The sequence below is a fragment of the Myxine glutinosa genome, chromosome 8 (assembly GCF_964187855.1).
Source record: "Myxine glutinosa chromosome 8, kmMyxGlut1.1, whole genome shotgun sequence".
In the NCBI taxonomy this organism is placed as follows: domain Eukaryota; kingdom Metazoa; phylum Chordata; class Myxini; order Myxiniformes; family Myxinidae; genus Myxine; species Myxine glutinosa.
Window position 1 is genome coordinate 137,606,001 of NC_136268.1, and position 24,584 is coordinate 137,630,584.

The 24,584-nt window shown below is 38.1% G+C and overlaps 1 protein-coding gene across 6 annotated transcripts in view; it reads right to left on the minus strand.

Moving 5' to 3' along the window:
* LOC137432934 (histone H3) overlaps positions 1-24,584 on the minus strand; it is an 83,264-nt gene that overhangs the window by 48,621 nt on the left and 10,059 nt on the right. For 5 of the 6 annotated variants that reach the window (XM_078783746.1, XM_068125256.2, XM_068125263.2 and 2 more), the window contains exons 2-3: positions 13,058-13,197; positions 8,914-8,988 (exon numbers count right to left, since the gene is read on the minus strand). In XM_078783746.1, coding sequence (XP_078639872.1) covers positions 8,914-8,988; positions 13,058-13,197 — 215 coding nt within the window. Of the gene's footprint in view, positions 1-8,913; positions 8,989-13,057; positions 13,198-19,194; positions 19,344-24,584 lie in introns of those variants that run through there. The other variant, XM_078783748.1, reaches the window with a different exon arrangement.

Consider the following 24,584-nt stretch of genomic DNA (forward strand, 5'->3'; position numbering starts at 1 on the left):
GGAAGCTGAAATTTCGGCACAATAGTGAGCAAGTCTTTTGTCAATAACGGTATTTTTTTTTTTGATTAATCAAGAAATTGAGGAGTTATTTAATTATTAGCGATTAATTAAGTACTTATTTAATTAATCAAATTTCCTTTCTCTTCTGACCATTAACTCAGGCACCTTTTAAGTTAGGAAGCTGACATTTGGACATGCCAATGACCAGGTGATTTGGCTGCAAAGGATATTTTTGATTTATTAATTAATCAATTAATCGATTAATTATTTAATTATTCGATTAATGACAAAAAAAATTTTTTTTTTTTAAAGTTACAGATTCTGATGAAATAGTGGTAGTTTATGTGTTCTCTGACCAAATTGATTAATATTTTAATTTTTTTATGATTATTATTTATTTATTTTCATTATTAGTCATTTACTTATTTTCTTTCTCATTTGGCCAATATCTCAGGCACCTTTTGAGCTCGGAAGCTAATATTTGGACATGAGTGACCAAGTGATGTGGCTATCAAGGATATTTTTGATTTATTGATCAATCAATTAATCGATTAATTATTTAATTATTCGATTAATTATTTATTGAGTAATCAATTAATTATTTAATTTTTTATAAATGACTTATTTAATTAAATTTCTAAAATATACATCTTCGGATGAAGCACTTGTGGTTTAGTTATGCGATTAGCCAATTGATTATGAAAATATTTTGTGATAATCTTTTATTGATTTTAATTATACAATTAATCAATCAATTAGTGTACACCTCTCCCTCCCAATGGAGCCTCAATGAGCTGCACTGCGGTATTGCCGGGCTGCAGCATATTTAATTATTTGGCATGGGGCGGTGTACTTTGAATGTATGTGTACTTGTTTTCTTTCTTGTTTGTTTGGTTGTCCGGGCGATATCTCAGCCATCCTTTGAGCTAGGAAGCTGAAATTTTGGCACAATAGTGAGCAAGTCCTTTCTCAAAAACAGTATTTTTTGTTTTTTGAATAATCAATAAATTGAGGAGTTATTTAATTATTAGCGATTAATTAAGTACTTATTTAATTAATCAAATTTCCTTTCTCTTCTGACCATTAACTCAGGCACCTTTTGAGTTAGGAAGCTGTTATTTGGACATGCCAATGACCAGGTGATTTGGCTGCAAAGGCTATTTTTGCTTTATTAATTAATCAATTAATCGATTAATTATTTAATTATTCGATTAATGCCAAAAAGATTTTTTTTTTTTTAAGTGACAGATTCTGATGAAATAGTGGTAGTTTATGTGTTCTCTGACCAAATTTATTAATAATTTAATTTTTTTATGATTATTATTTATTTATTTTCATTATTAATCATTTATTTATTTTCTTTCTCATTTGGCCAATATCTCAGGCACCTTTTGAGCTGGGAAGCTAATATTTGCACATGAGTGACCAAGTGATGTGGCTATCAAGGATATTTTTGATTTATTGATTAATCATTTCATCTATTAATTATTTATTGATTAATCGATTAATTATTTATTGAGTAATCAATTAATTATTTAATTTTTTATAAATGACTTATTTAATTAAATTTCTAAAAGATACATCTTCGGATGAAGCACTAGTGGTTTAGTTATGCGATTAGCCAATTGATTATGAAAATATTTTGTGATAATCTTTTATTGATTTTAATTATACAATTAATCAATCAATTAGTGTACACCTCTCCCTCCCAATGCAGCCTCAATGAGCTGCACTGCAGTATTGCCGGGCGCCTGAGGCGCCCCGGCAATGCCGCGCTGCAGCATATTTAATTATTTGGCATGGGGCGGTGTACTTTGAATGTATCTGTACTTGTTGATTGATTCATTGTATAATTAACATCAATAAAAGAGTATCACAAAATATTTTCTTCATCAATCGGCTATTAGCATAACTAAACCACTAGTGCTTCATCCGAAGATGCATCTTTTAGAAATTTAATTAAATAAGTCATTAATAACGAGAGCTTCCAGGGAAGCAGAACTCAACTGAACTGACTGGACAACTTTAAAGTAGGTCAGTTGTCTGTACTAGATTTGACTTCAATGAAAAGCCAACAACCTTGTGTAATAATTTTAAGGTCCTTGTATCCTTATACTTCTCAGTTTCAGCATCCTAAATTATTGTGCTTTTCTTAAGAGCTGAAAAAAAAATGCCGGCCTATGACGGCCATTTTGTGACAGATCGGGTTGACATGCGATAGCAACTTCCCTTGTGTGGTAAGAATCTCACACACCAAGTTTGATCAAAATCTGTTAATATTTGTGGAGGCTAGAGTGTTAACGTCGTTTTCATGACCAAAAACAAAATGGTCGCCTATGTCCACCATTTTTCAACGGATCGGGCTGAAATGTAATACCAACCTGGTCCTTGGGGTAAGGATGCTGCATGTCAAGTTTAATCAGAATCGGTTGATATTTGTGGACGCTGGAGTGTTAACGTCGAAAAGTTAACGGATGACAGACGACGACGACGGGTTCAGTATGTGATGAACTCAACTGGACAGTAGTCCAGTTGAGTTAAAAAATTAAAAAAATTAATTGATTAATCAATAAATAATTAATCGATTAAATGATTAATCAATAAATCAAAAATATCCTTGATAGCTACATCACTTGGTCACTGTCATGTCCAAATATTAGCTTCCTAGCTCAAAAGCTGCCTGAGATATTGGCCAAATGAGAAAGAAAATAAATAAATAATCATTAAAAAAATTAAATTATTAATCAATTCGGTCATAGAACACATAAACCACCACCATTTCATCAGAATCTGTTTGGCGTCAGGAAGGGCATCTGGCCATAAAAACATTGCCTCAAACAGGGAACCATGATTATCATGGGGCCCGCAAGGCTAACCCCCGCTCCAGCGGGGAAAATGGCCTTACAACGATCATTCATTCATTCATTCATTTCATCAGAATCTGTAACTTAAAAAAAAAAATTTTTTAGTCATTAATCGAATAATTAAATAATTAATCGATTCATTGATTAATTAATAAATCAAAAATAGCCTCTGCAGCCAAATCACCTGGTCATTGGCATGTCCAAATATCAGCTTCCTAACTCAAAAGGTGCCTGAGTTGATGGTCAGAAGAGAAAGGAAATTTGATTAATTAAATAAGTACTTAATTAATCGCTAATAATTAAATAACTCCTCAATTTATTGATTATCAAAAAACAAAAAATACCGTTTTTGACAAAGGACTTGCTCACTCTTGTGCCGAAATTTCAGCTTCCTAACTCAAAGGATGGCTGAGATATCGCCCAGACAAACAAGAAAGCAAGAAAATAAACAAACAAACAAATACAGATACATTCAAAGTACACCGCCCCCATGCCAAATAATTAAATATCCTACAGCGCGGCATTGCCGGGGTGCCTCCGGCGCCCGGCAATACCGCAATGCAGCTCATAGAGGCTGCATTGGGAGGGAGAGGTGTACACTAATTGATTGATTAATTGTATAATTAAAATCAATAAAAGATTATCACAAAATATTTTCTGAATCAATTGGCTAATAGCATAACTAAACCACTAGTGCTTCATCCGAAGATGTATCTTTTAGAAATTTAATTAAATAACTCATTAAGAAAAAATTAAATAATTAATTGAATTATCAATAATTAACTAATCGATTAATCAATGAATAATTAATCGATTAAATGATTAATCAATAAATCAAAAATATCCTTGATAGCCACATCACTTGGTCAATGTCATGTCCAAATATTAGCTTCCCAGCTCAAAAGGTGCCTGAGATATTGGCCAAATGAGAAAGAAAATAAATAAATGATTAATAATGAAAATAAATAAATAATAATCATGAAAAAATTAAATTATTAATCAACTCGGTCACAGAACACATAAACCACCACCATTTCATCAGAATGTGTAACTGATTTTTGTACACCGCTCCTTTCCCATGCCATCTCCAGGCATTGCAAATCGTCATTGCCGGGCACCAAAGGGGGCTCGGCAGTGACGCACGCTGAAAGAGAGTACTCAGTTTTCACTCTGGTTTCTTGTTTTCTTTCTTGTTTTCTTTCTTGTTTGTTTGTTGTACACCGCTCCTTTCCTATGCCATCTCCAGGCATTGCAAATCGTCATTGCTGGGCACCGAAGGGGGCTCGGCAGTGACGCACGCTGAAAGAGAGTACTCAGTTTTCACTCTGGTTTCTTGTTTGTTGTACACCGCTCCTTTCCTATGCCATCTCCAGGCATTGCAAATCGTCATTGCCGGGCACCAAAGGGGGCTCGGCAGTGACGCACGCTGAAAGAGAGTACTCAGTTTTCACTCTGGTTTCTTGTTTGTTTGTTTTCTTTCTTGTTTTCTTGGTTGTCCGGACGATATCTCAGCCATCCTTTGAGCTAGGAAGCTGAAATTTCGGCACAATAGTGAGCAAGTCCTTTGTCAAAAACGGTATTTTTTGTTTTTTGATTAATCAATAAATTGAGGAGTTATTTAATTATTAGCGATTAATTAAGTACTTATTTAATTAATTACATTTCCTTTCGCTTCTGACCATTAACTCAGGCACCTTTTGAGTTAGGAAGCTGATATTTGGACATGCCAATGACCAGGTGATTTGGCTGCAAAGGATATTTTTGATTTATTAATTAATCAAGTAATCGATTAATTATTTAATTATTCGATTAATGACCAAAAACTTTCTTTTTTTTTTTTAGTTACAGATTCTGATGAAATAGTGGTAGTTTATGTGTTCTCTGACCAAATTGATTAATAATTTAATTTTTTGATGATTATTAATTATTTATTTTCATTATTAATCATTTATTTATTTTCTTTCTCATTTGGCCAATATCTCAGGCACCTTTTGAGCTGGGAAGCTAATATTTGGACATGAGTGACCAAGTGATGTGGCTATCAAGGATATTTTTGATTTATTGATTAATCATTTCATCTATTAATTATTTATTGATTAATCGATTAATTATTTAATTTTTTATAAATGACTTATTTAATTAAATTTCTAAAAGATACATCTTCAGATGAAGCACTATTGGTTTAGTTATGCGATTAGCCAATTGATTATGAAAATATTTTGTGATAATCTTTTATTGATTTTAATTATACAATTAATCAATCAATTAGTGTACACCTCTCCCTCCCAATGCAGCCTCTATGAGCTGCACTGCGGTATTGCCGGGCGCCGGAGGCGCCCCGGCAATGCCGCGCTGCAGCATATTTAATTATTTGGCATGGGGCGGTGTACTTTGAATGTATGTGTACTTGTTGTACACCGCTCCTTTCCTATGCCATCTCCAGGAATTGGAAATCGTCATTGCCGGGCACCAAAGGGGGCTCGGCAGTGACGCACGCTGAAAGAGAGTACTCAGTTTTCACTCTGGTTTCTTTCTTTCTTGTTGTACACCGCTCCTTTCCTATGCCATCTCCAGGAATTGCAAATCGTCATTGCCGGGCACCAAAGGGGGCTCGGCAGTGACGCACGCTGAAAGAGAGTACTCAGTTTTCACTCTGGTTTCTTGGTTTCTTGTTTGTTTTCTTTCTTGTTTGTTTTCTTTCTTGTTTTCTTTCTTGGTTGTCCGGACGATATCTCAGCCATCCTTTGAGCTAGGAAGCTGAAATTTCGGCACAAGAGTAAGCAAGTCCTTTGTCAAAAAGTTTTTTTTTTTTTTTGATTAATCAATAAATTGAGGAGTTATTTAATTATTAGCGATTAATTAAGTACTTATTTAATTTATCAAATTTCCTTTCTCTTCTGACCATTAACTCAGGCACCTTTTGAGTTAGGAAGCTGATATTTGGACATGCCAATGACCAGGTGATTTGGCTGCAAAGGATATTTTTGATTTATTAATTAATCAATTATTCGATTAATTATTTAATTATTCGATTAATGACAAAAAAATTTTTTTTTTTTAAGTTACAGATTCTGATGAAATTGTGGTAGTTTATGTGTTCTCTGACCAAATTGATTAATAATTTAATTTTTTTATGATTATTATTTATTTATTTTCATTATTAATCATTTATTTATTTTCTTTCTCATTTGGCCAATATCTCAAGCACCTTTTGAGCTGGGAAGCTAATATTTGGACATGAGTGACCAAGTGATGTGGCTATCAAGGATATTTTTGATTTATTGATTAATCATTTCATCTATTAATTATTTATTGATTAATCGATTAATTATTTATTGAGTAATCAATTAATTATTTAATTTTTTATAAATGACTTATTTAATTAAATTTCTAAAAGATACATCTTCGGATGAAGCACTAGGGATGGGATTATTAATATGGAGTCAAAACTTGTGTTTATTTATCAAGGAAGCAGCAAATGCAAAACATTTGCGCCCACATTTCAGCTGATGATGTTTTAATTATTTTTAAAGCTCTCGTCATGTCTCGCTTATACCTGGAATTTGAATCCATTCATTGTATACTCTTCTCAGCGGTGGTGATTGAAGGAATCCCTGTGCAGCTTGGTTGGTATCCTCCAAGTTAATTTGTAAATTTTCAGCCCTTGTTTGTATGTTACCTCTCCCCTTATTCATATGTAATGTATCAAAGGTGTGTTTTTACCATGTACACTGAATTCCTGGCAATAAAGAGGAATAATCTATCTCTGTCTCTATATCTCTTGATATCTCTTTCTTTTCACTCCTCACGTTGTTGTTGTTATAGTCTCCCTTTGTCTGGAGTTCAGCAACTTAACAGCAAATTCATGTAACCTTTCCCGAGCACAATTAAATGAATATACTGGTATGTAACAGTTTGCAAGGAGAACGGCACTCGGTAGAGCGCATACCTCCGCCAGTCTGAACAGTTTGTTTTGTATTACACTGATAGGCCGGATCTGGATTCGGACCTGAACCAAAATCTAATCGGCTTGTTCTTGTCACCTAACCAATTGTCCACCAAGTTTAGTCATAACTCGTCCATAACATTCATAAATATCATGTTATATAATCGCTTTTCACCCGATCTCTCAATGGTGTAGAATCACTTAAAACAATTAAATAATTATCGTGTCTGAATCCATATTGTACACCGCTCCTTTCCTATGCCATCTCCAGGCATTGCAAATCGTCATTGCTGGGCACCGAAGGGGGCTCGGCAGTGACGCGCGCTGAAAGAGAGTACTCAGTTTTCACTCTGGTTGTTTGTTTGTTTTCATCTTTTTTGTTTGTTTGTCCGGGTGATATCTCAGCCATCCTTTGAGCTAGGAAGCTGAAATTTCGGCACAATAGTGAGCAAGTCCTTTGTCAAACTATTTTTTTTTTTTGATTAATCAATAAATTGAAGAGTTATTTAATTATTAGCGATTAATTAAGTACTTATTTAATTAATCAAATTTCCTTTCTCTTCTGACCATTAACTCAGGCACCTTTTGAGTTAGGAAGCTGATATTTGGACATGCCAATGACCAGGTGATTTGGCTGCAAAGGATATTTTTGATTTATTAATTAATCAATTAATCGATTAATTATTTAATTATTCGATTAATGACAAAAAAAAATTTTTTTTTAAAGTTACAGATTCTGATGAAATAGTGGTAGTTTATGTGTTCTCTGACCAAATTGATTAATAATTTAATTTTTTTATGATTATTATTTATTTATTTTCATTATTAATCATTTATTTATTTTCTTTCTCATTTGGCCAATATCTCAGGCACCTTTTGAGCTGGGAAGCTAATATTTGGACATGAGTGACCAAGTGATGTGGCTATCAAGGATATTTTTGATTTATTGATTAATCATTTCATCTATTAATTATTTATTGATTAATCGATTAATTATTTATTGAGTAATCAATTAATTATTTAATTTTTTATAAATGACTTATTTAATTAAATTTCTAAAAGATACATCTTCGGATGAAGCACTAGTGGTTTAGTTATGCGATTGGCCAATTGATTATGAAAATATTTTGTGATAATCTTTTATTGATTTTAATTATACAATTAATCAATCAATTAGTGTACACCTCTCCCTCCCAATGGAGCCTCAATGAGCTGCACTGCGGTATTGCCGGGCGCCTGAGGCGCCCCGGCAATGCCGCGCTGCAGCATATTTAATTATTTGGCATGGGGCGGTGTACTTTGAATGTATGTGTACTTGTTCTGATCTTAACCAAAAATGTATTAATCAATTCTTCCTCGTCACACACAACTTGTCCACCAAGTTTCGTCCAAATCCGTCCACAACCTTTTGAGATATCCTACTATATATCGTTTTTGGCCCTATCTCCCATTGGTGAAGAATCACTTCAAAACTTATAGGAGCTGGATCCGATTCCGGATTTTTTATTTTTTTATTTTTTATTTTTTTTGTATACAAGATCGAGGCTCGTGAAAGAGCGAACATTAATCACACAGAAAGACAAACAGACACATAAAACAAATAACATCGGGAGCGGTAGACAAGATGGGGAGAGAGGGGGAAGGACACAAACACAACATTTGAGAGCAGGGACCGAGAGACATGGAGACATCGAGAGATCTGTGGGAGGGAGAGGGCTTTGGGGGGGAGGCATGTGAAGGGGGGGAGGCATGTGAAGGGGGGGGGGGTGGGAAATCACCCAAATCTTCACCAAAATCTAATCATTTCGTCCTCGTCACACGCTACCTCTCTGCCAAATTTCGTCTGAATCCGTCCACAACTTTTTGAGATATCTTGTTCACAGACAAACAGACAGGGGTGAGTGAAATCATAACTTCCATCTACCTTCGGTGGCGGAGGTAATTAGACCGAGCATGGAACACAAATCAGACAGCACAAAGGTAAGCACACCACATCTGCACCATCATGTCAGGGCAGAATTAGCAACAAACTGCTATCTAGAAGAAGTACCCCTCTCACACCCCTGAATTGAACAATAGTAATAATAAAATAAACAAACTTACTTCCTGCAATGCCATCAGTGCGGCTACCTGCCATCTCATTTCATCCAAGGCGTAGTCCATTGTAATTTCCCGAACCTAAGAAGTCATACAGGATTGAGAATTAGAAATGTATAATACTGCCATTGTATAGCATCCAAGTTGTACATAAAAGTGTGAAGCAACTGGGATCAATATTTCAGGACAAATGTCACAAAAACGAGAATGAAATAGTTTAAAAAAAAAAAAAATGAATTGACCAAGGTACCTGTCATTAGCCATCAAAATATAAATAAACAAGTACAGATACATTCAAAGTACACCGCCCCCTTGCCAGATAATTAAATATGCTGCAGCCCGGCAATACCGCAGTGCAGCTCATAGAGGCTGCATTGGGAGGGAGAGGTGTACACTAATTGATTGATTAATTGTATAATTAAAATCAATGAAAGATTATCACAAAATATTTTCTTAATCAATTGGCTAATAGCATAACTAAACCACTAGTGCTTCATCCGAAGATGTATCTTTTAGAAATTTAATTAAATAAGTCAATAATAAAAATATAAATAATTAATTGATTAATCAATAATTAATCAATTAATCAATAATTAATTAATCGATTAAATGATTAATCAATAAATCAAAAATATCCTTGATAGCCACATCACTTGGTCACTGTTGTGTCCAAATATTAGCTTCCCAGCTCAAAAGGTGCCTGAGATATTGGCCAAATGAGAAAGAAAATAAATAAATGATTAATAATGAAAATAAATAAATAATAATCATTAAAAAATTAAATTATTAATCAATTCGGCCACAGAACACATAAACCACCACCATTTCATCAGAATCTGTAACTTAAAAAAAAAAAAGTTTTAGTCATTAATCGAATAATTAAATAATTAATCGATTAATTGATTAATTAATAAATCAAAAATAGCCTTTGCAGCCAAATCACCTGGTCATTGGCATGTCCAAATATCAGCTTCCTAACTCAAAAGGTGCCTGAGTTAATGGTCAGAAGAGAAAGGAAATTTGATTAATTAAATAAGTACTTAATTAATCGCTAATAATTAAATAACTCCTCAATTTATTGATTAATCCAAAAAAATACATACCGATTTTGGCAAAGGACTTGCTCACTATTGTGCCGAAATTTCAGCTTCCTAGCTCAAAGGATGGCCGAGATATCGTCCGGACAAACAAACAAGAAAGAAAGCAAACAAACAAGAAATAAAACAAGAAAACAAACAAAAAAACAAACAAACAACCAGAGTGAAAACTGAGTACTCTCTTTCAGCGTGCGGCACTGCCGAGCCCCCTTCGGTGCCCGGCAATGACGATTTGCAATGCCTGGAGATGGCATAGGAAAGGAGCGGTGTACAACAAGAAAACAAACAAACAAACAAGTACACATACATTCAAAGTACACCGCCCCATGCCAAATAATTAAATATGCTGCAGCGCGGCATTGCCGGGACGCCTCCGGCACCTGGCAATACCGCAGTGAAGCTCATTGAGGCTGCATTGGGAGGGAGAGGTGTACACTAATTGATTGATTAATTGTATAATTAAAATCAATAAAAGATTATCACAAAATATTTTCATAATCAATTGGCTAATCGCATAACTAAAGCACTAGTGCTTCATCTGAAGATGTATCTTTTAGAAATTTAATTAAATAAGTCATTTATAAAAAATTTAATAATTAATTGATTACTCAATAAATAATTAATCGATTAATCAATAAATAATTAATAGATGAAATGATTAATCAATAAATCAAAAATATCCTTGATAGCCACATCACTTGGTCACTCATGTCCAAATACAGTGGAACCTTGACTTACGAGTTTAATTCGTTCTGTGACCGAGCTCGTAACTCAAATTGCTCGTTTCTCAAATCAAATTTCCCCATTAAAATGCATTGAAATGCTATTAATCCGTTCCAGCCCGCCAAAAACCACACCAATTTTTTTTTAAATATACAGTATATATAAAAATATCTCGCGCTTTATATTTCACCTGTATGCAGCATACAAGTTGGCAGGATGGCCTGGACTGGAGGTACGCACACTTGACTCTAAAGTCTAAACTGTCCAGCCTGGGTTTGAATCCCGACCCAGCTATAACCTGTCATGGGTGAATCACAGGCAGGGTGATTCATCAATGGGTGTACCGCTAAACTGGGCGCCCCGTTTGCGTCCCATTAGTTGTTGGATGTTAAGGATCTCACCGTGTTTTCCACAAAGAGAAGGCGAGCTATCGCCGGCACTCTGAACAAGTTGTGGCCTGGCATGCTCTTCTCCTCTGCCGTTATATACGTCCTCCTCGGCATCTTTTTCCAGAAGAGCCCTGTCTCGTCACAGTTGAAGATTTGCTGGGGGATGTATCGTTCGGCTTCTATCAGTTCGGCAAAAGTTATAATAAAATCTTCAGCTGCCTTCACATCCGCCTCACCAAGTCGACAACACGCACACCTCGCTCATGTTTTTCGACGATTGCGTGTTTTATATCCAAGCACATCATCCTCTTCTTCTTCTCAGTTATAATAAAATCTTCAGCTGCCTTCACATCCGCCTCACCAAGTCGACAACACGCACACCTCGCTCATGTTTTTAGACGATTGCGTGTTTTATATCCAAGCACATCATCCTCTTCTTCTTCTTCTCAGTACCGTGTTTTCCACAAAGAGAAGGCGAGCTATCGCCGGCACTCTGAACAAGTTGTGGCCTGGCATGCTCTTCTCCTCTGCCGTTATATACGTAAATGTTATAAACAAAATATATCTGCCGTTATAAACAAAAATGCAGCGATATACGGCAGAGATACTGTACTTGCACGGCAAGATAACCCCGTGACCGGAACCCACCTGGTGGCGTAAACTCAAAATAACCAAAATGCGAAAACAAAAATGCAGCGATATACGTCAGAGATACTGTACTTGCACGGCAAGATAACCACGTGACCGGAACCCACCTGGTGGCGTAAACTCAAAATAACCAAAATGCGAAAACAAAAATGCAGCGATATACGTCAGAGATACTGTACCTGCACGGCAAGATAACCACGTGACCGGAACCCACCTGGTGGCGTAAACTCAAAATAACCAACATGCGAAAACAAAAATGCAGCGATATACGGCAGATACTGTACTTTCACGGAAAGATAACCACGTGACCGGGTGGCGAAAGCTCGTAACTCAAATCTCGGCTCGCATCTCAAAGCAATAAACCGCCCGAGCGACGGCTCGTATCTCGAAAAACTCGTAAGTTGGGGCACTCGTAAGTCAAGGTTCCACTGTATTAGCTTCCCAGCTCAAAAGGTGCCTGAGATATTGGCCAAATGAGAAAGAAAATAAATAAATGATTAATGATGAAAATAAATAAATAATAATCATAAAAAAATTAAATTATTAATCAATTTGGTCAGAGAACACATAAACTACCACTATTTCATCAGAATCTGTAACTAAAAAAAAAAAAATTGTTTTGTCATTAATCAAATAATTAAATAATTAATCGATTAATTGATTAATTAATCAATCAAAAATATCCTTTGCAGCCAAATCACCTGGTCATTGGCATGTCCAAATATCAGCTTCCTAACTCAAAAGGTGCCTGAGTTAATGGTCAGAAGAGAAAGGAAATTTGATTAATTAAATAAGTACTTCATTAATCGCTAATAATTAAATAACTCCTCAATTTATTGATTAATCAAAAAAAAATAATACCCTTTTTGACAAAGGACTTGCTCACTATTGTGCCGAAATTTCAGCTTCCTAGCTCAAAGGATGGCTGAGATATCGTCCGGACAAACAAACAAGAAAGAAAACAAGAAAGAAAACAAACAAACAAACAAACAAGAAAGAAACCAGAGTGAAAACTGAGTACTCTCTTTCAGCGTGCGTCACTGCCGAGCCCCCTTTGGTGCCCGGCAATGACGATTTGCAATGCCTGGAGATGGCATAGGAAAGGAGCGGTGTACAACAAACAAACAAACAAACAAACAACCAGAGTGAAAACTGAGTACTCTCTTTCGGCGTGCGTCACTGCCGAGCCCCCTTCGGTGCCCGGCAATGACGATTTGCAATGCCTGGAGATGGCATAGGAAAGGAGCGGTGTACAATAAATCTAGCATCCCGTGTGCATCCGAGCAAACTTACCAGCCGGCAAAATGGGGCCTTTTGAATCAGGAGGTCTGTAGATTTTTGAAATTGTCGAATTTCCTGGAGGGCACGGGCGCCTGGGCGGAAGCGCTTTTTGATCACTTGAGTGGAGGGACCACGTTTGGGGCTTTTTGTTTCTGCAACAAACAAAGGAAGAGGAAGATTAACATGGGGAATTTCTTAATGATGGACATCTATGATAATAGCTTGGTGGTGTTCAGAATAAGCAGGGGAGATCAGGAATTAGAAAAATTCATTTGTGGTAAAGAACAAGTAATTTGTAATATAAATCTTTAAATTGAAGCATTGCTTGAATACATTTGTATTAATAACAAGCAAACCGATGAATTTGAGGAAGAGTTTTTTGAGGTTACTACTATACTTCATAAATACAATGTTATTGTCGAATGCACGGCCCCCACATCAACAACTTAGCTGCAGCTGCCGTAGAGTGAGCACACCAAGGTTGTTTGCCTCGAAGATGGCCACCTTAAAGGGACACAATCATGAAATTTTTTGAAGAGATATGTTTGAGAGGATGATATCATTTTGTTTGGAGAATAATAAGCCACATAATCGTGTTTTAAAATTGGACTATTTTCACTTTCTTTATGCAAATGAGCTGCTTCCGTCGATTCGTGTGACGATTCGTGTGACGTGAACGTTGCACAACTCTGCCGGACGTGTACGTCTGCGCTTCACCACAAGTTATTCTAGCATTCAAGATGCCGATGTGCCAAGCTTTTAGCTGTTCAAATCGTCGAGGAATTTGCATCAAAGCCTTTGTGCTAGCAGGTTTCCAAAGTTTGTTCATTCTCCTCCCCTTGCCCCGTGAATGTGTGCTGGGCACCCAATAAGCTAAGTTTCTGCTTCTCGTCCCTTTTTCTTTCCTATTGAATAATTACACTGCAAATATTTGTAAATAAATCAAATCGTTTTCCTTTTCTCTCTGTACGTGAATGTCTTTTCTTCCATTGGTCCGCCATTGCCCGCACGCAGTTTAACAATCGGCCGTAACAGAATTAGCATTACCCTGGCGAGTAGTGTATATATGTTGCTTCTGGGACACTCTCATTTTCCCATTGACTTACATGTTAATTTTCCTCTTAACCTCATTGCCCATTAACACCTCTATTTCTCCCACCCTAATCTTTATGAACCTTTTGTCTATAGTACCTATCCTTAATGTTGTTCATTAGACCACTCAAACACTACAAATATTTGTTTTCCCTTATAGACCTATAATCCTTCTTCTACATATCATTTGGTAGATTATCTTTGACCCACTCAAACATCGACCCATTCACTTACATGTTAATTTTCCTCTCACCTCTTTACGAACCTTTTATCCTTTTGACACTCAAACAATGATTTTCCCTTGGTCTTATGGTACTCTTACTATCAATGATCCCGAGTAGACCACTCAAACATTGATCCTACAAATATTTGTTTATGCGTGGGAAATAATTTAATTCTCTTGCCACTCCCTTTAGTGTAGCAGCATAGCAAACCTGTTGTGCATTTTGTGATACAAGCATCAAATTTGGCACAAATGTACATTAATATGTTGCGAACATTTTCAGATATTGGGCCACTTGAAATTCTCTCTTTATGTCCGCCATATTGGATTTCAAAATGGCCGCCACTTGAAATCTACATTTGCTATTATCTCTGGACGTAATGCAGCTATTGACTTGATTCTGGTATCTAAATGTATGTTTTTGGGGGCAAGGAATCCAATGGTATCAATTTCAACTTAATATTATCTATCACAGTCTGTTATATAATTTTATTTGGAAATTATCTAGGCAAATATTGGATTCAACACAATACTTTGAAAAGAATGTCTTAGTTCTGTAAATGTCTTAGGTATAATACTGACATGCTACATCGTCTAGTATTTGAGTCTAGGTGTACTGGTATCTGAGGCTAGGTATATACCGGTACTGAAGATACGTGTACATAAACAGTGTCATGTTAACAAGTTCAGCATTGCCACAAGTACATGTATGTTGTTGACTCATCGTCATGTGCAGTCCCCTTCACACACACAGAGGGCTGTGCACTGAAGGGCAGCCTTTTTGCACTTGCAGCGCCTCACACACCCTTTCTTGCACTTGCAAGAAACCAGCTCAATGCAGCTGTGAGCTGCCTCAGTTAGCCTGGTCCAGTAAGGTGTGTACTGTCCTTCTCCAGTCCTTGACCAACCCCAGTTGGTTGGTGGAGGGAGCTCTGGTGCTGGCAGCAGTATCTGACCCCACACATGTCCACCTTGATACACTGCCCTCTTGACATGTTCCTCCAGAGCTGCCTTCGTTGGAGGGATGAGCTGCACATTGTTCTTCCTTGCGAAGAGTTTCCTCCTGGCCTTGTCAATGTCTGTGCATTTGCTGGTTCGATCATACAACAGGATCACGAACCTCTCGATGATGCGCATTGCATCGTCTGGTATGTCACGAGGTGCAGAGGACAGCAGCAGCAGCGCCTCAGTGAGTTCTGGCAGTACCGTCCAGACTGCCCACGCAGTGTTCTTGCCATGTCTATGAAAACTAGACACAGTGTCGCATCCAGTTAGAGCGTGGAACATTGGCAGTGCACGAGCCTTCTCTCGTCCCAATCCAGCTGCTATTTCGTGTGCTGCTAGGTATCGGAAACTCTGGCCTGTTCTGAATGCCAGCCACAGTTTGTCTTCTGGTTGCAACTCCTGTGCCAGGGACACTGCCAGCACCACAACATCGGTGTCTACAGTCCGGATGAGTATTGCATGGTGTCCATGCTGGACTGCGTGAGATGCATGCAGCAACATCCGACTGTCAGCCTCTTCATGGTTACATGGGGCGAGTGAGGTCAGATCTGGCAGTAGTGGCTTGCTGAGCACTGCCTCTCCATCAGTAATGATGAGTTGCTTGTCCTCCTGGTCAAACCATTCCATGAGAGCTGCTGAGAGGAACCTGAACAGCTCGGTCTTGTTGCTGTCCACTCGTAGGAAGTTCTGCCAGTTTCCTGGTATGGCTGCGGCAGCCACCACACGTCTCCGCACACCTTGTCCCCGCTTTGCACGTGTACTACCTTTCAGTGAATCAGCAAGGTAAGTATCCCAGACCAGATCCAGGCGTGACACTGTTTGCAGCTTCGTGGACATATATGGGATGAAGATCTGTTGTGCATACTCTTCAAAGGTCTTTGATGCAGCCGGCTTCAGCATCTGGACGATGGCTGCTCCATCAAGCACAATACAGGTCGTGACAGGAGTCTCTGTCTTTGCGTCGGAGACTTCTTCCAAGCATGTGAGGAGATCACTCTTGGTACCAGTGCAGAGGCTTCCACCATCAGACAATGCAGGAGGACATGCCTGATTCTCGTGACAAAAGAACTCCTCAAGGTTTCCATCCCTCGTCTGGCAGCCAATGTACAGGCGTGCGAAGAGTTCACGGTCATTCTTGATGGAGGCGAGCTGTTGCTGACCTTTGCTCTGGCTTCTTGGAGTGGAAGTGCTGAACACCTTCAGCTTGTTACGAGGAATGGGTGCGTCCACTGCCTTTGTTCTGTCCAACAGACACTCTCTGGTGAAAGCCTCAAACTGCTCTTGGCCAATCCTCTTGGCATTCATCACGGTCTCCACAGCAGCAGGATCTGCGATCTCCTTTGTGTCCAGTTTGACTACATCCTGACTCTCCTCCTCGAATGGGTTGCCCATCTCCTCTATGACACCGACGAGAGAGCGAACATCTTTCACAAATGAGGCCTGTACACTTGGCGTCTGATCATGATGACGTGTGTCTGCTGTTTGCCGTCTCCAGTGTTGGTTCCCATCCTGGAATTCTTCGATCACCCTGGCAACTTCTGGTCCCGCAACCATCCAGCGACGTAGGGCACTAGGGTTGTCAGTGAGCCCAACTGCTCCACCGTCTCCTTTGATGCAGGCATTATTCTGCTCATGTGCCTGGTCAATCGGGATTGAAGAGAACACCCTCTGTGTTTTCTGAACGGTGAAGTGGCTTTCCCTGAATTTCCTGGCTACATCTGGGTGTTTGATGGTGAGTTCGGCCATGTCCTTCAGGTGCACTGGTATCCACCTAGCATAGTGGGTGTGATCCAGTGCATGGAACCAGGGGACCAGCTCTGTCAGAGCATCGAGGTACATCATTAACGATCCCTGCCTGAGAGAACGCACATACACTAGAACCAACAGTTCTAGTTCCAGCACGGTTGCCCAGTAGTGAAACTGGGGGATGTCTTCTCCTCTCTGGCAACACCAGTCTTCAAACTCCGGAAGGTCCTCTGCATCCCTGGTTTCTCCCAGACAGTAGTGGTTGTAGGCACGGTGTTGCAGGATGTACAGTGCTGCTGCAGTGATTTGATGAGCTCTTCTTGTGCGGGTGACGTGGGCAGCTCGTAGGAAGGAGTCGGCCGTCCCTGGCGTTGCAATCTCAGCTTGCAAAATCTGCAAATCTTGCAAAAATCAAATCTCTGAATCTGAGATGGCCCAATATCCAGATCTTTTCATAATATGATAGTCTACTAGTGTGCCAAATTTGGTGCTTGTATCACAAAATGCACAATTCTTTTGAATATTTGGGCTAACCATCTAATATATCAACAAAGTATATGTTTGAGTTTGGTTCTTTATCAAGATATTTTAACTGAGATAAAATAAAATGATAAACCTCCCTCAATGTCCTTGTCTGAGTGCCTCCAGTGCCACACACTTTTTGGTAGGCTCTGCCCACTTTTTGTTAAGCTCCGTCCACTTTTTTGTAAACCCGCCCACTTTTTCTTAAGCCACGCCCACTTCTGCTAAGCCCCACCCACTTTATAAACTCTTCAGCATTGTATCATTTCCAGGTAATACATTACATCATTTTCAGGGAATTTCCATCACATCATTTCCAGTTAAGACACGCCCAGGATTTCCCAGGGAATTTCCACAGGAAATGACACACACCCAGCCCTTCTTATAAAAGGCACCGACCACACAGGCTTTTTCAAACACGCTTTCTGCTTCATTTGAGAATGGACTACTATGCCGAAATGGAATGGGATAACTTTGCTATTCCTTGGAGTCCTACTACCTGTGTCGAACTCAACCTTCAGATTGATGAACTGGACTCGAACCTCTTATCAATGGAGGTAAGTTTGTTTATTTATTTATTTATTTAATTAATTATTTATTTAATTATTTATTTTAATTTTTTTTTTTTTTTTTAGATGAGACTCGTGTAAGAGTTAACAAAGTTTATTTTAATATTCATAGAGCTTGATTTATACAAATAAAAATATTGTATTAAATTAATACATTGTTATTTTCTTTCACAGGAAATTGTATCTGAGATACGAAATGAAAATTCTGCTTTTAACACAACTTGGGATGAAGTTATTTTTTTGTTTGAAGACATTTTGAACAACCAAGACCCCCAGAACGAGTTCTACCTTGATGACCCAGCCAAAGAGTTATACCTTGGAGATCCACAAAATCCTGAAAAAGCGTTTTACCATGATGATACTTGTTGTGAGTTATCAAAACAAAACCCACTGAACAAGTTCTACCTTGATGAGCCAGAATACAAGTCATACATTGGAGACCCACAAATTTCTGAAAATTGGGAAAGGGGAGTTCTCCCTGATGGTCCGCAGTTATACTATGTGAGACACATCATAGAAACCCTAAAAAATTGTGAAACGGGAATTCTCCCTGATGGTTCGCAGTTATACTATGTGAGACACATCACAGAAACCCTAAAAAATTGGGCAAGGAGAGTTCTCCCTGATGGTCCGCAATTATACTATGTGAGACACATCATAGAAACCCTAAAAAATTGGGAAACGGGAATTCTCCCTGATGGTCCGCAGTTATACTATGTGAGACACATCATAGAAACCCTAAAAAATTGGGAAAGGGAAATTTTCCCTGATGGTCCGCAGTTATACTATGTGAGACTTATCACGGAAACCCCCAATATTTCTGAAAATTGTGGTTCTACCTTGGAGACTTGGAAAGATGGTTATATTTTTGGAGACTCGGAATGGGGGTTTTGTTTTGATGACTCGGAATGTGATACCTATCTTGGAGGCTCAACAGGAATGTGGTTATACCTTGGGAACTTGGAAAGTTGGTTTTATTTTGGAGACTCTACCTGTGGGGTCCATCTTGGAGACTCTTTGCATTCTAAAGCAATGAACAATGTTCTTTGTTTAATGACACTTGATTTAAGCAATATCAAGAAAGTTCGAGGAAGAAAATGCTGGAAAATTCTTTCTTCCCATTTCTACTTCTTCAAACTTGAAAGCCTTGAAAGACAGAATTGGCAGAAGAGGAAGAAAAAAAAATGAAATACGTATTTTAAAAAGAAGGAAAAAAAAGATTATGTTAGGGTTAGGGTGGGATTTTGAATGTGAGGGTTAGGGTTGGGCTTGGGTTAGGGATGGGGTTGGGTTAGGGATGGGATTTTGAATGTGAAGGTTAGGGATGGGTTGGGTTAGGGATGGGGTTGGGGATGGGGTTTGGTTAGGGATGGGGTTGGGTTTGGTTAGGGATGGGGTTGGGTTGGGTTAGGGATGGGGTTGGGTTGGGTTAGGGATGGGGTTGGGTTGGGTTAGGGATGGGGTTGGGTTGGGTTAGGGATGGGGTTGGGTTGGGTTAGGGATGGGGTTGGGTTGGGTTAGGGATGGGGTTGGGTTAGGGATGGGGTTGGGTTAGGGATGGGGTTGGGTTAGGGATGGGGTTGGGTTAGGGATGGGGTTGGGTTAGGGATGGGGTTGGGTTAGGGATGGGGTTGGGTTAGGGATGGGGTTGGGTTAGGGATGGGGTTGGGTTAGGGATGGGGTTGGGTTCAGGATGGGGTTGGGTTCGGGATGGGGTTGGGTTAGGGTTTGTATATTATTATGACTCACTCACACATACACACACACACAAAAGTTAAGCCCCAACTGAAAAGTTGAGGGATTCTGTGTTTGGGGTTCACAGATCTCAAGAACGTATCCCCATTGTACACACAAAAGTTAAGCCCCAACTTAAAAGTTGAGGGATTCTGTGTTTGGGGTTCACAGATTTAAAAACGTATCCCCATTATACACACACAAAAGTTAAGCCCCAACTGAAAAGTTGTGGGATTCTGTGTTTGGGGTTCACAGATTTAAAAACGTATCCCCATTATACACACACACAAAAGTTAAGCCCCAACTAAAAAGTTGTGGGATTCTGTGTTTGGGGTTCACAGATTTAAAAACGTATCCCCATTATACACACACAAAACTGATGTGCTTTTGTTGGCTGATGTGTTTGAGGCTTTCAGAACAATCTGTCATTCTGGATATGGATTGGATCCTGCTCACTATTACACTGCTCCTGGATTGGCTTGGAGCGCGATGTTGAAAATGACAAAACAAGTTTGGATTTGATAACCGATGTTGATATGCTTTTGATGATTGAAAAGGCAAAGAGAGGAGGAATTTCACAAGTCTGTTCAAAGAGATATGCCAAAGCAAATAACAAGTACATTCCAAATTATGATCCATCGGTAGAGAGCTCCTACTTGATGTATTATGATGCGAACAACCTGTATGGCTGGGCAATGTCTCAGGCTCTTCCTTATGGAAAACTTAGATGGGTAAAGGAAAAAGATTACAAAAAGGTTTTACAAGATGTATGTATCTCTACACAAAAAGAATTGGATGATTCAAAGGTTGGTTATTATTTTGAGGTCGATTTAAAATATCCAGAGGAACTTCATAACCTACACAAAGATCTCCCATTTGCTTGTGAAAAGGAAAGTCCAAAGAAGGAGTGGTTAAGTGATTATCAACAATCATTTAATATAGGTGAATCAACAGAAAAATTACTTACTACATTATATAACAAGAAAAATTATGTTCTACACCAAAGAAATTTGCGACAATATTTATCAAAAGGTCTAAGAATAGAGAAGATCCATAGGGTTCTAAAGTTCAATCAAAGTCATTGGTTAAAGGGGTACATTGATTTTAATACACAAAGAAGAACAGAGTCAAAAACAGATTTTGAGAAAGACTTTTATAAATTGATGAATAATGCGGTCTTTGGTAAGACCATGGAAAATGTGAGGAAAAGACAAAATATCAGACTATCAACATCTTGGAAACAAGCATCAAAATTAATTAATAGACCGAGTTTTACTAGAGCTGAGGTCTTTACTGAGAACTTTTGTGCGATCCATTTGATTAAAGAGAGTATTGAAATGGACAAACCTATTTATATTGGAACATCAATTCTTGATTTATCAAAGTCATTAATGTATGATTACTTTTATAATAACTTGAGGAAGAAATATCAAAATGATGTTAATCTACTTTATATTGATACAGATAGTTTTATTTTGCAAATTAATACTGATGATGTTTATTCAGACATGAAAAAGGACATTAATATCTATGACACTAGTAATTACAGTCCAGAGAGTGAGTTGTTCTCTTCTAAAAATAAAAAGGTGATTGGAAAGTTTAAGGATGAATTAGGAGGAAATGTCATGAGTGAATTTGTGGGATTGAGGTCAAAGGCTTATGCTTATAAATACATTGTAAATAACGTTGAAAAGACTGATAAGAAGTTAAAAGGTGTAAAGAAAAATGTTATTAAAGAAACAATAAACTTTAAGGATTATTATAACTGTTTAACAACAAAGAAAGAAGAGTTTAGAAAGATTAATGGAATAAGAAGTTATAAACATAAATTATATTCAGAAGAGGTGAATAAGAAAACATTGGGGGCTTTTGATGATAAGAGGTTTATTTTAGAAAATGGAATTGATAGTCTCCCTTATGGTTATATAAGTATATAAGTGATAAGTTAAAAAGGGGGGTTAGGGATTTTAACGGGCTACCGCCGCCTTTTTACTATTATATAGATGATAGAACCAAGTACCAACCAGACTAAAAGGTTCGTAAAGAGGTGAGAGGAAAATTAACATGTAAGTGAATGGGTCGATGTTTGAGTGGGTCAAAGATAATCTACCAAATGATATGTAGAAGAAGGATTATAGGTCTATAAGGGAAAACAAATATTTGTAGTGTTTGAGTGGTCTAATGAACAACATTAAGGATAGGTACTATCAACAAAAGGTTCATAAAGATTAGGGTGGGAGAAATAGAGGTGTTAATGAGCAATGAGGTTAAGAGGAAAATTAACATGTAAGTCAATGGGAAAATGAGAGTGTCCCAGAAGCAACATATATACACTACTCTGGCGGTTACCAACGGTTTTCGCTCGGCCATCTAAATTGGTATACCACCGGAGGGAAGGTACGTTCCCCGATTGGGACCGTCACGTGGTACAGGTGAGCTATCGCGCGATGGACCAATTGACGTTCGTAGTTGCTGATTCGCAACCTGCCGAGGTACAAAGTTATTCGTGTGCGGCAGCCGCAGGTCCGGTAAGTTAGGGAGGGTACGGAGGTTAACCCCCTCATAGTAAACCCAAACCCCGGCTGTAACATATTCGGTGTTGAGGAGCGGGATTCCTTTCCGAGCACCCTAACGTATTGGTGTGCAGGAGTGGGATTTTGAATGCTCCGGCCACCGTAACAGTAGATTAACTGGAAGAAAGCAATATAACTTTCCATGAAATGACCAACAGAACGGATGAGAAAACAAATTGAAAAACATAAAGTACCAAACACACAAATGGATTTATGGTTGGAGGAGGTAGAGAAACATGTAACAAGGAGAGTTGTTGATTTGAAAAGAAAATTTTGAATCAATAATAATCAAAGTAAATTTAAACAATACGTAGACACGTGATTGTTTAAAACAACTTCAAACACAATATGTTATTATTGTTCCAATTGACAAAGCAAATAATAATATTGCATTTGTATGTTAAACATTCTACATTCAAACACTTTTGGAAGAATTGGGTTTAGAGATGGGAATTTCAAAGACCTAGAAAATAAGTAGCAACGATAATAAAAGACTTAATAAAACACCATATAAATTACTCAAAGCAAGAAGATTGTTGGTTCCAGACAAACACCATAAATTATCATTTATTTACTGGATCCCGAAAATGCCAAAAAAATCCTTGTTCATAATCACAAGTAGAGAACGCAGGGTAGTGTTACAAGAGCGATGAAACTAATCTATAAATGCTTTAAAAACTACCATGAAAAGGAGACATTTTATCCTGGTATAAAGAAATTCTGGATCATTGAAAATTCCAAACCGATAAATTAATCGACAGTCTCCACAACATTATTAACTAGAAAGAGCAATGAGAGATTGTAGACCCTCACCAGGACGTGGTTTCAGTGGTGTTTAAGGCTTTTGTGTCAAAACAAATATGGCGGCCGAACCACGTGACCGATGACGGCATCGTTATTTTTTCTCCATCAATTTATCCCAGATGATGCTCAAGACATTATCTTGGTCGGATGAAGTTTTGTACTTGTCAAATTATGACGTCATAATGGAGGCACCTATAACATCATTATTAACATATTTTATTCCCCATGGAGAGTTCTTTCTTTACAATGAGCCATGTCACAATTTTTTCGATGCAGCGCTTTCGGAGGTGTAGAGGTGCAACGTTTTTCGTTTTTTCCAAGATGGTGCCCATACCACATGACCTATAGCATCATACTTATCATAAAAAAAATATACAAGTGGAGTTGTACCTATGGTGAAAATTTCCTGTCAATCAGACCAACGGTGGCAGATAAAATCATATTTATTCTGTGCGGACAAACAAATGAAAAATCGGTCAGAGACCGAGGACTTGCCGGAATGTACTTTTTTATCGGCCATTTTGGATTAAGTTTTTTGGTTTTCCAAGATGGCGGCCGAACCACGTGACTGATGACGCCATTATATGTTTTCTAAACTAATTTATTCCTAGATTATGCTCAAGAAATTTCATCTTGATGGGATGAAGTTTTGTACTTGTCGAATTATGACATCATAACGGAGGCACCTATGACATCATTAACATATTTTATTCCCCATGGAGAGTTCTTTACAATGAGCCATGTCTCAATTTTTTCTATTCAGCACTTTCGGAGATGTAGATGTGCAAAGTTTTTCGGTTTTTCCAAGATGGCGGCCAATCCACGTGACTGATGACATCATTATTATTTTTTCTCCACCAGTTTATGCCGACATGGCGTTCAAGAAATTGCATCTTGATTGGATGAAGTTTTGTACTTGTCGAATTATCGAATTATGACGTCATAATGGAGGCCTTGGGCCTGGAGAGTTAAAAATTGGGCAGTCTATTCCAGGGCAAGACAAATGTGTGTAAAATATGGCGATGCTATGTGCAAGATGTAGACGTAGTACTGCACACAAACAAACAGACACAGACAAACCAACCAACCAACATACTTGCCGGCAAGTATGTTGGTTTGAATCCCGACCCAGCTATAACCTGTCATGGGTGAATCACAGGCAGGGTGATTCATCAATGGGTGTACCGCTAAACTGGGCGCCCCGTTTGCGTCCCATTAGTTGTTGGATGTTAAGGATCTCACCGTGTTTTCCACAAAGAGAAGGCGAGCTA